General features: G+C 33.4%; 2 protein-coding genes across 2 annotated transcripts in view; one reads left to right on the top strand and one right to left on the bottom strand.

The window, feature by feature from the left end:
* Positions 1–1,171: 1,171 nt before the first annotated feature.
* LOC123701419 (deoxycytidylate deaminase) lies at positions 1,172–3,744 on the top strand. Its single transcript, XM_045648894.1, has 5 exons — positions 1,172–1,306; positions 1,414–1,572; positions 1,887–1,975; positions 2,145–2,358; positions 2,783–3,744. Exons 1-5 carry the CDS (start codon positions 1,266–1,268, stop codon positions 2,847–2,849), a joined length of 570 nt encoding a protein of 189 aa, XP_045504850.1. The 5' UTR covers positions 1,172–1,265; the 3' UTR covers positions 2,850–3,744.
* LOC123701400 (N-alpha-acetyltransferase 15, NatA auxiliary subunit) overlaps positions 2,970–12,374 on the bottom strand; it is an 81,800-nt gene continuing 72,395 nt past the window's right edge. The window contains exons 11-16 of the mRNA XM_045648857.1: positions 9,925–10,022; positions 9,410–9,508; positions 7,568–7,676; positions 7,026–7,189; positions 6,466–6,642; positions 2,970–5,209 (exon numbers count right to left, since the gene is read on the bottom strand). Coding sequence (XP_045504813.1) covers positions 5,018–5,209; positions 6,466–6,642; positions 7,026–7,189; positions 7,568–7,676; positions 9,410–9,508; positions 9,925–10,022 — 839 coding nt within the window. The 3' untranslated portion in view covers positions 2,970–5,017. The remainder of the gene's footprint in view (positions 5,210–6,465; positions 6,643–7,025; positions 7,190–7,567; positions 7,677–9,409; positions 9,509–9,924; positions 10,023–12,374) is intronic.

Raw genomic sequence — 12,374 nt, 5'->3', positions numbered from 1 at the left:
GTTTAGAAACCTTGCATTAAAGTTTCTTGTGAAACATAAGTAAATAATGCACTTTATACTTAATTTATATTGCCTATTGTTTAAACTCTTTGTTGTTAAAAACAAAAGCCATTTTAGATCATTGAAACAAATTAACAAATCTCGAAATTTTTATTTTTAATAGATACATATTTTGTAGATTTGTGTAAAAACTGAAAATATTCTGACGGGAGTCTAACACGCTTCGCGGAAGGTACTACACCCTCACAGAAGATCAGCGCAGACAGCATATTTCACGCGTGCCATGCGAATGATAAAGTGTGAATTTCCTATTTTTATAGGTACCTAGGTATTATTGAATTTAATCGTAACGAATAAAGAAAAAATCTTCCTTTAATAACATACCTAGTTACGATTATTACCTATTTATAAATTTTTAATCGATGATCTCAAAAACGAAGGAGTTTCTCTATTCGACTGTAATTTTTAATGTCTAGATAAAATTTAATAATCTGGAGGGTTGCTGCGGGATCCATCCAGAACTTTTGTGGCCTTTTTTAAGAAAACATTTATTTCATTATTTATTGCAGATGTTGTTTAGAATATAGAAAACTATTTGCTTGTCTTTCTTTAACGTTTAGATAGGAGCTGTCTAGGTAGTGAAAGAGGATTGATTTAACCGCGCCCCGCGGTAAAATATTTCAATTCCACGAAAGGCTCTGAAATGTATTAAATATAAATACCAATAGATGGCGCTATATTTAAAATATGACAATTAGTAATCACAATCAGGTAATTTTTTGAATTCGCGGACGAAGCAGTGAGTATGTAGCGTTAGCTACTACATATTGTATTATGTGTCGTGAGCGAAAAAAACCGTATGGTCAGCCTATAGTTTTTATTGAGTTTTGTTAATGCAAGCTGAGGCCAAACCAACAAATGAAATTAATTAAATCCTTTCTTCCATTATTGATTTAACTATAAGCGTTTACGTTAAAGAAATTAAAATATACAAATTTACTCGAAATAAACTAAGTGAAAACGTGGTGAAAACTAATTTACGAACGGAGCTATTAATGTCAAAATCAGCTGTAGCCTGTAGTCGTTGACAATTGACATCAAGTTGACAATAATTGACATTTGTTTCATGTTTGTATTCGTAACGTGATGTACCAGAACTCTGGGAACAGGGAACGCATAAAAATACCGCGAAGTAATTTTTGCTCATGATTAAAGCATTGATGAATAGTTAATACATTTATTATAAATAATAGTGCAACTTTATCATGGATCTTGTTGAAAAAACTTCAAAAATGTCCATAAAAAGGTACCTATTTATTATTCGTTAAATTAGCCCTTTAATATATATTAGTCCTCAGTCGTATCTAACAAATTTAAGCAGATCAATTAATAAAGTACTTCGCTTTATTTTAGTAATGGTGAAAGTAAAATGGATCAAAAACGAGAAGATTATATTGAGTGGACAGAATATTTCATGGCAATGGCATTTTTGGCGGCAAAGCGTAGCAAGGATCCACATTTCCAAGTTGGCGCATGTGTAGTTAATAAGGAAAACAAAATTGTCGGAATTGGGTATATATTTTTTATTTTTACTTTAAATAAATAGCTAAACTGTACTTTATTGGGCGTTGAGTTATGAAGTGTTAATTTATCAATTATTTATAAATATGAACTGGACAAACCCAAACAGTAGGTTAGGTTACAAAACTGATAATTTGCCCGCTTGACTACCAAAAATGGTAAAAATCTGACATAAACTCTAAAAGTTAAAACTTGTGTCTGTAACCCACCTTCAAAGGGGGAGTTGGCCCTTCCTTACAAATATTTCATACTAAATGTAAATAGGCACTAATCCCTTTTATTAAAATTGTTAACTTATTGTTCAGGTATAACGGAATGCCTATTGGCTGTAGTGATGATCAATTTCCTTGGGGAAAAAACACTCCATCACCTTTAGATAGTAAATCTCTTTATGGTAAGTTTACAATAAATAATAAATTTAGCATGTTAAATTTAGTAACAAAGTTTCTACAAACCTAAACAAAAAATTCAATATCTGGCTTATCTACACAGAAATCTTACTAATTTGTATTGTATTAATATTTTAATAAGTAAAAAACTTCATATAATTACTTTGATTACAGTATGCCACGCAGAAATGAATGCAATACTTAACAAAAACTCGGCCGATGTCAAAGACTGTACCATATATGTAGGTCTCTTCCCTTGTAACGAGTGTGCTAAAATAATAATACAGTCTGGTATTAGTGAAGTTGTTTATCTGTCACATAAGGGCTGGGATAAACCTAAGTATGCTGCATCAAAGATTATGTTTGATGCTGTGGGTGTTAAATATTGGTGGGTAAAGATTTTATGTAATATTGGAGCTTAATTTTTTGTTCAAAAATCCTGTTTTTTTTATCAAGTAAAATGTAGACTAGAACTTTTCAATAAAAATATCACTTGGATTTTACTGTTTGGGGCCAAATCTGATATTTAAAGAAATATCAAATATGAAGAATTTCAATCTTCAAATATCTAAAATATTTTAGTTCTCTATTTAATAATTTTTGGAAAAGAAATACATTTGAATTTTATATTTTCATTGTTCTAGGAACAATATTTACAATGAAATGACATTTGATGCTCTTCTGTTATCTTTTTTTTATGATTGAAATTAAGATATCTGAACCAATTCTTAGATAACTAATTATAACATTATAATTATTAATTTAAGAATTATGTATCAGAAGATATTTTAATTAAACTGTTCTTTTTTCAGGCAATACAAACCAAAAAACGATAAAATAGAAATCAGGTTTACCAACATCAATGAGGCGCCATCATAATAAAATTATTTAGGATAGAATTATACAATTAGTATAAAGAAATATACAATCGATTACTTAATAATAATAAGACATAATTTAATGTAATAAGTATGACATTGTTTTTAAATAAAACAGAAATAATTTTGTAAAATAAAATTTTATTACTTTATGTACAAGACGACGGGGTACAAAATACTCCAATAATTGGAAAACAACAAGACCGTAACACAACATTTTACGCGAAAGTCCCTGAGCAGAACAGGATGGTGTTTTGGATTGAAAAATATAAAGGAAAATTAAAATTAGGATACAATGTATACCGAAATATTTTAAAATCGCCGTTCTGATGCCAGGAAGACAAATGTTCAGTTTGAAACACGAAAAGCTATGTCAAATGTTGTGATATTTTTAGGTAAGAGTGCCTTTCAACAGATTATATTTCAACAAAAACAACAAAATTAGCTCAAAGCTATGAAATCTATTTATTTTTATATGAGTTCTTGTATTGTGAATAGGCACCCTTATAACAAATAATCATGTTAAATATTTCCTATGAGTATAAGAATCATAATTTGAAATTTAAAATATCTAATCGTGTATAAGACAAGTTGTAACCGATATTGACTAACATTATGTTATTATGTATAAATTGTGTAAAATAAACCACTTTGTTCTATATTATTTTGTGATTACAATTCTGATAATATTGCAGTATCATAATATCATTGTTTATTGTCCAAATATTATTCGAGCATCAATATTATAGTTTTGAAAACATATTTTATGTGATCAGAGGTGTTAAAATGGTGCTAAAATTTGAAAACCAAATTTCAAATGAGCAGATAATATATTTAGACATTACACAGATAATCTTAATTTTTCTATCAAAACTATTAAAGAAATATTTTTCTTATGAATGTGTTTGTTCTCATTTACCTAAACACAGAATTAGCATGTAAAATTGAAATCTAAAAGAAAAATACTGAAGGCATGTCTTCCATTTTTCATTAATATAAAAGTGTTAAATAGAGTCCGTCCAATTTCTATAATATTATGTCCTTACAGCAGTCAATAAACGAGTCGACAAATGTATCGAACTAACTGTATATTACAGTAAAAACTTAAAAGTAATATTTTATTTACAAAGCGAACCTCGATTCAGTTATAATTATTGCGTGAGGTCTAAAAACTTACTTTTCACACATTATATTTATACATTAAAACCCAGCGATTTAAATACAATTATCTTATTTATAAGTTGAATATTGTTGAACACTTGAGGCCACACAGCTTAACGAATTTAAAGAAACGTCAACGAATATTAATTATAAGAACAAAAAACTGAAAAATTACGCGAAAGCTACATGAGGGAAGGTAAAATAGCTACAGATTCAACAAGAAGGTTGGGAAGCGAAAATCTTAAAACTAAATACAAGGAACATTTCAATTGCAACATGTAAATTCTAACGATGAAATGAGAAATGAAATTTGCTTGTAACAGATCACCTACCCGTAGCCAATCGGTAGTTCCCGTTGTAAATAAGCCGCAGATAATGAAAACCCTTTATCGCTGAAAACTAAACACACATCTTTCATTTATCCTTTGTGACACTGCACACCCCAAAACCAATGTTTGATCATGTCTGCCTTACGATAATATTTGCTATTAATTTACTTTATCTGGGATTAAGAGAAAATTCATTAAAAACTTTTTGGTGTTTTGAGAAATTTATTCAGCTTGTTCGTTATTCGAACAGAGATACCATCTCCAATAATTTTATTCTATTCATTAACGATTTCTGCTTTATCATACCAAAAAGGTATATCGTAGGCCTTGCCATAATCCTATTTTTCATGACAATTTTATTAAAATTTTGTAACTAACAAGTTACACAATTCAAATCACAAAACTCTATAAAAAATTAATTTCTCTTCAAGTGACATACACAATCAAATAACACAGCACATTATTTTCCATTAGAATCAATTTAAAAATACATTCGATCTGCCAACCACAATACGATTCCGTTATAATTTATTTAAAAACAGACGCAAACACCATTACAACACAATGTTATCGTTTTAAAAATTCTTGTTCTATGGCAAGGCCGTATCAGGGTTGTCACCCTGAAGTTTTAGAATCACCGATTCAAGAATAAAATTACTGCAGATGTATCTCATAGTCCTCAGTTGTTGATATTAATCTCCTTAGGCTGTAGGGGGGTTTCGTCCACGTGGTCGGGCTCCTGGGGGGAGGGGGGCTTGAACGCGATCGCGTATGGGAACTTCTTCCGGCAAGCTTCTATGTACTCCTCTATTTCTTTGTCGCACGGCCCGAAGTCGCCGTTTCTTAGACTCTCTAGTACTTCCACGCAGCCCTGGAATAGATGTGTTTCGTTTTTTAATAAAGTAGACTTGGAATTTTTTAAATTACTTTAGAAATAAAATTATGTGAATGTGGACGTATACTTTATTATTTGCAGGTCCAAACGCATGTATATTATGGCGTAGATCTCTGATTGTTACATTTATGTGTAAGTTTGAGTTATATGCGGCTTTTATTATGTGTAAATGTTGTATAGTTCAGGTTTCATGATATTAAGTACGTGAGCATGTCACTAGTCACTACGTATATCTACTTATCCTAAGCGGAGCGGGTATGTGCATATTACGTGGGTGTATGTCATTGCACTTGTAGACGTTGTACCGCGTACATTTGCAGTGGTATATACAAAAAAATACAAATACAAAAATCTTTATTATTACATAAACATTTGGTAGATAATACAATGCACTAATCTCCACACTAGGATTCCCTGTGTTGTGGAGAATAGTCTCTTCCAGCTTACGTCTATTTACACAGTTTATACAGAGGTAAATTCTTAACTACGAAAATACATACAATATGCTAGTTGAATAAATTTCTGCGAGTGAATGAGATAGGATGAATGTCTTGAGTGAGTTTGTGGAATTATTTTAATGGTCTGAGGAAGTTTTCCGTGTGTTCGTAGTCCAAACCACAAAGGAAATTTTTTACATGTTTTTTGCATTGCCTCTTGGTCAGGGGTAGGAGGTTAGTTGCTAAATTTAGTTTTTCGTAAATAAAATAAATAGTTAAATAATATATTACGGATAGCGCAGGCGGCGCCTGTGTAGCGTGCGTACCTACGTGAAAATTGTAGTTAGTGCCAATGCGCGTGTGTGTGTGTGGTGTGTAGTTACGTATTTACTTATGCGGTGGTGTGGCGCGAGTGCACACGTATCTATACGGCTCCGGCGTCCCACGTCCAACGTCACACATGTACGCAACTGTATATTGCACGCATACCGTGTGCGTGTGCGTGTGTGTACCTGCACGCAGCACGCACCGCATGTACAGGTCGCGTCAAGTAAAAAGAACGCTGACGGTTAAGCTGCGCATTGGCGATTTATCGGTCTATTTGGTGTTATGAGGTGGTATAAGAATAACAAATAGGTATTTGCGAAGCCACGATTCGCGAGCCTAGTTCAAAAATAAAATAATCGGCACATAGCTTACGTGCAAATTCGATCCATGCGCAAACACACCCCATCACTTTCATCCAGCGTTCTTTTTACGTGACGCGTACTGTACGTACTACGTATAGGCACGTACCTGTATGGTGCAGGTGGGCGAGGCGAGCGCGGTGGCGGTGCGCCTCGCGGTCGCGGCGCGCTCGGGCACGAGGCGGGTGAGCGCACGCGCGCCCCACAGCGCGCCGGCCTGCGACTGCACGCCCCCACCCGCCATGAACTCCTCCGCCATCGCGAGCGCGCTGCGCCCGCGGAACATCTGCAATACGACGAAAAACACGTTAAAAACACGATTAAAATATCAATCTATAAACTATACACAGTCTATCTCACTGGATCTGTCTCACAATAATAGCAAATCCAAAACTGTGCATGCAATGCCTTCTAAATTAAAAAAAAAATCATACACATTCGAAATTAGGAACAGAAAAACCAGACACAATAATTTAAAAAAGTTCTAAACTACGCGATCCATATTCAAAAGTGAAAACCATAGACACAACGGTTCATTTCAAATAGTTAAAAACTGTATGCCCTTAATTCGAAACTGAGAACCGTAAACCATAATTTCAAAAAATTCAAAACTGCACATTCGAAATTCTAAAAAATTTCAAATCTACTCATTCTAAATTCAAGTCTCACCGGTTCCATCTCAGCCGATATGACGGCTACGACGTTCGCGTTGAGCGCCGCCATGTTGGCATCGAGCCAGCACTTGAAGCGTATGAGGCAGTCGTGCAGGTGCTCGTGCGCGCTGTCCAGCTTCCACGCGCGCTTTATGCTCTGCAGCATTAGGAGCGGTTTCTCTGGAATTGGGTAATTTTGTGTGAACAATTATTTTTTTATAAATATTAGAATTGCGTTAGTATACGTATTTTTTGTTAATTTTTTATTAATAAATATTAGATACAACGTGTAGGTACAAAATTCTTATCTTATGATATTATAATTATTCAACGTTCTAATAAAATCATAATAAAACTTCTTAAAACAATTTTGAATGTGATTAAGGACTGTAGTAAGCCCTGCCGTACACGGACTGCTCGAGCAGTTAACGGCTGAGCGACGTACACGAACTTCTCGAGCGGTGGGGTCGATGACTGCTCGAGCAGTCTGTGGTACGGTGTCAAATAAAAAATTATTTCTATTCTGTACTACCGAAGTTGGAACCTAGATAGACATACCTTTCCTATAATAAATTTCGAAGGCCATTAAATGTGTGTCTATTCTATCTGACGCGAGCTGCCGCAGCGGCAACAGGAACTTTATAGCTTGCTCTAACGGATCCTCTGCCTGCAAATTTATATAAAACATGACTATTAAATGATGTATGTTGTGTTCACTAATTTAAGTAATAACACAGTGAATGTGTCTAATTTTAAAAGAATTATCATGGGTAAATTAAGTGGTAATTTCAACAACTTTCTATTTGATAATTGGAAGGTGTGAACTAATAAATGAAATGAATAAATATTGAGGACTTGATTAATTTTACAATAAAATTAATCAAGTCCTCAATATTTACCCACTCTGTCATTATAAGCTAAAAACCATACTCCTAAATTGGCTTCTATCCCTCTCGTATGATGAAACTGAACTAATTATTAAAACCACCATCTAAACTTCTACATTTCTCACTCAACCTCACAAACTCACATAATCTCACTCTCGCATACTCACACACATAACATTCACACACTCTATCACAAACACATACCTGCACATTTTTGTCTTTTTAATTTTGTATAAGTAAATCGTCTTACTTACTTTTATCATTACTTTGTGTTTCTGTTTTGGAGATATGAATGTTAAAATTTGATTAGTGGAACTACTAATGTTTGGAGGCGGGCGTTGGCACCTGTGCCGCAGCTTATTTAAGCTTTTATGGGTGCCATCGTGCATAAAGTTTTTGTAATGTGTTGTTGTGTTCCAAATAAACAATTTTGATTTTTGATTTTGAATGAAATGAAATGAAATAAATTTATTTGTCCATTTTTTTCGCTATAATGATTGCCCAATAAAAATTTTCCTTGTTTTTGATTTACTTCATGTACAAAAAAGGGCTGATTTTTCAATCCTTGGTTAAAACTTATTCATCAAATAATATATTAAACTACCATTTCAAAAATGTTTTGTAATTCCGTATTTGACAGTTTACAGGTGACATTTTAAAATGTTCGTGTAATAATTTATTGGACGGATAAATTTTAACCAAGGATTGAAAAATCGGCCCTAAATAAATTATTATTTACCCTACTATCAGTATAAAAGTAAAATGTAGGTATGTATATTGTTTATATTCCATGTATTCTATCTGCTATAATACGCTCAAAGCTCATATTGGTTACCGCACGAAATCATAGATGGCGCTAGTAGTATCAAAAGAGATTGTTTACAGCAACGAGTACACTACAATATATTCTCTAATGCCCGTTTTCACCAACAACCCGTAAAATTTAAGTGTCACCTAAGTCAATTTAGGGGATACCGATACCGATAACGTAAAATTTGCTTTCACCGACAGATAAGTGTCACCTAAATCGTTAGGTTTGGTAGTGATTTGAAGGGTCCCTTAAACTAAGGAACCCTTACTTAGGAGACTGTTTAGGGGTTATTGGTGAAATCGGGCATAACTGTTTGTTAAATAGGTTTTAGTTGTAATTTTAGTCAATATTCATACACGCGATTAGACAAATCGATACATTAATATCGTAAGACAAGGCTACTATTGTAATCAATACTTAATATTATAAAGCTGAAGAGTTTGTTTGTTTGAACGCGCTAATCTCGGGAACTACTCGTCCGATTTGAAAAATTATTTCGCTGTTAGATAGCCCATTTATCGAGGAAGGTTATAGGCTTTGTATCATCACACTACGACCAACGCTTCATGGAGCCACGGAGGTGAAACCGCGCGGAGCAGCTAGTTTGTAATAAAATTATGATCAATCTTATTTTTATATTAATTGTTTTCATTCCCAAATAACTACTTTATTTCAATACTTTTCTATTATATTTCCACGTACCCTAGCCAACTTGTCCGGCACCAGCTCGTCAAGCTGCGGCGCCTCGGGGTCGCCCTGCTCTTGCTCCCGCCGGGCCTTGTGATGCTGCTCCCTCTTTACCTGAAATTTCGTTCGAATAATTAGTTTTTGTATGGAAATGTAGGCGTAATTTATTCAAATGTTACAATGTTGAAAGAAAATACGACGATATGATGGTCCTAGAAGTGTGGTGTACAGTTTATTTCTTCAGTGAAATCAAGCTTTGTAAATACCTATCTGGTAGCATCAGTTACCAAAGATAAAAAATGTTTATCAAACAAATAAAAGATTTACGTTATTGTTAAGGTTCCAATAATAATTTGTGAAAAGTGAAATTAGTGAATGTATGGATAAAGTTAGTGGGTTCTAATTTCTACATATTTTAAAAGGCCTTGCACGGATCATCGTATCTATCATAGAATATAACGTTAGGCATTACTTTCTTAGCACTCTTAATTTTTTCAACGCTGAAAATATTAAACAATCACTGCACTCACTTGTACTTGCGCGGCCAGCGCGCTTTCCTGTTCAGCTTTACGTTTGGCTTTCCTCTGTTTGTTCCTCAGCTTCTTCAGCTCTGACGGCGCCAAGTTCTCTGTGGAAGAAACAAAGATTATTTAAGTAAACAACATTTCAGAGCAACAGGTCATAAAACCATGGACGAATATAAACTTAACCGAATATATATTATATTCGTCCATGATAAAACTAAATAATGTGTAATTTTGGTCGAAAAAAAAAGGCTAAAAGTTGAACCATTCAACTCGAATACAAAGTTCTCGTAAACACATTAAAAACATTCGCTTTTAAATCTTACTACAAAGTTTGTCTATAATACAATATTGTTTACCATCGCTTGGTTATAAAAAGGTTAAATGCATCCAATATCAACACTACAAAAGGTACGGGTAAATTCGCAAAGCAAATTAGTCGCACACACACGCAAACAATGTTCCATTTATTTGTTTATGAAGTACATTTTTTAATAAATATTTGAGCATTTTATTTTCACGGCAAAATTATTTTGAACCGATAAAGCTTTTGAATTACAATTTTTTGTAATGTCGTGATCGAATTTTGAGTCTTCACAAATACAATCTAGTGTTCATAACTGATATAATCTATCCTGGCAACCATTTTTCAGACACTTAATTACCTACATGATAACACAAATATGAAAGCGAAATGCAAATAATAATTGTTTCGAGTTTTTTAATACTAGAGGATACTGCTTATCTAAGGCTTATCTATTTACAACCAAAATGTCATAACCAAAGAAGTTGTTGTTTGGTTGGTTGGTTAATATTGCTTTAAGGATGTAGGAACCCGTATAAAAAAATCGCAATAATGCACTTTTTACATCACCAATTAATTGATGAGTCCAACATTACGTACAAATACATATCTATTGAATTCCTGTTTACATTCTCGGAAAAAACGGCTAAATAAACTTGTAAATAAATATTCACAAAAAAGTAGCAATTTAATCCTACTAATATTATAAATGCGAAAGATTGTGAGGATGGATGTATGTTTGTTACTCTTTCACGCAAATACTACTGACCGATTACAATGAAATTTAGCACCCATTTAGAGGGTAACTTGGATTAACACATAAGATAGGTTTTATCCCAGAAATCCCACGGGAACGGGAACTATACGGGGTTTTTCATTGAAAACGCGGGCGAATCCGCAGGTGGAAAGCTAGTGTTTATATATAATACGAAGATTATTTCTAGATCATCGAGGTGCATAATCAGAATCCCATTATACGTAATGACGCCAGATCCGCGTCAAGATAAACGAGTAAAGAGAATCGATTAGAGTACGAATAAACAATTAAAATTACAATTATCTTCCATATATACTAAGCGGATATCCAATTGTGTTATCGATACTTATATCATTGATATTGTATAATAACTTTTTAATGTATTGGTCTGCAGATATTTAGATAACTTCGGTAGAAGTTGGTTAAATTATAAACTGGAGCAATATGAATTATGAATAATTCAGATTATTGTTATTTATTACTAAAGTTCTAATGCAAAAAGCTCTTAATAATTTATTTTTATTAGCAAAATTAAATTTATTTTTATCACCGTTAAAAATTTAGGACGAGTAGGTACTCCAATTTACTTATACCTTCAATTAGGCTAGCACTAATGACCATAATTTTCAAATTGAGCTCAAAGTATGCTAATAGTCAATCGAAAGGATCCCATCTGTTCAATGACTAATAAACAAACGAACACAATACATCGATTAGTATCGCAATGATAACCGCTCTATCGATAAGCAATAATTGGGACACATCCTCTTTACTACCGCGTGACGTCACATCCGCTCGACTATTTCGGATGCAACTAGAGCGTGCGGCTTTTAGCGTTGTTCGGTTGGGCGTGAGGTCAAGTGCGATTTTGCCGTTATGATTATTATGGATATAATGTAAATATACGAATTTTATACGTAGTTAATGGATCATTTTATTTATGTCCATTAATAACAACAATTTACGATATGTGGTCTATTTGGATGAACTCAAACACTACTGGACCGAGTGTGAATTAACTATTTCACCCGTGAAAGCTACAAATGCAAAGTGAGTTGCAAATACAGCCTTTCCTTAAACGGTATTGTGGCGGGCGGCCGCGGCGGAGCGGTAGCTAATCAATTCTTATCTATACCTCATCAATTTATATAAAAACATATATTTCATATAAAATCGTTTAAAATTATCCTGTTAATATGTAAAACCGAAATGTTAATATTTTGTTCTAAACTTAGAACAGTAGTCAAACAACATCTATAGGTACTAATAAGAACTAATAGCCATCAGGTAGTTTGGATTATATCTCCCTCACTTAGTTTCTCAGCGATTCTATATAAATAACTTTAAACGGAAAATTGTTTCTCAACGAAGTGAAAGTAAAACCAAGTTCAGTAG

The sequence above is a fragment of the Colias croceus genome, chromosome 21 (assembly GCF_905220415.1).
Source record: "Colias croceus chromosome 21, ilColCroc2.1".
NCBI classification, from domain to species: domain Eukaryota; kingdom Metazoa; phylum Arthropoda; class Insecta; order Lepidoptera; family Pieridae; genus Colias; species Colias croceus.
This window is presented reverse-complemented; position numbering and strand designations above follow the sequence as displayed.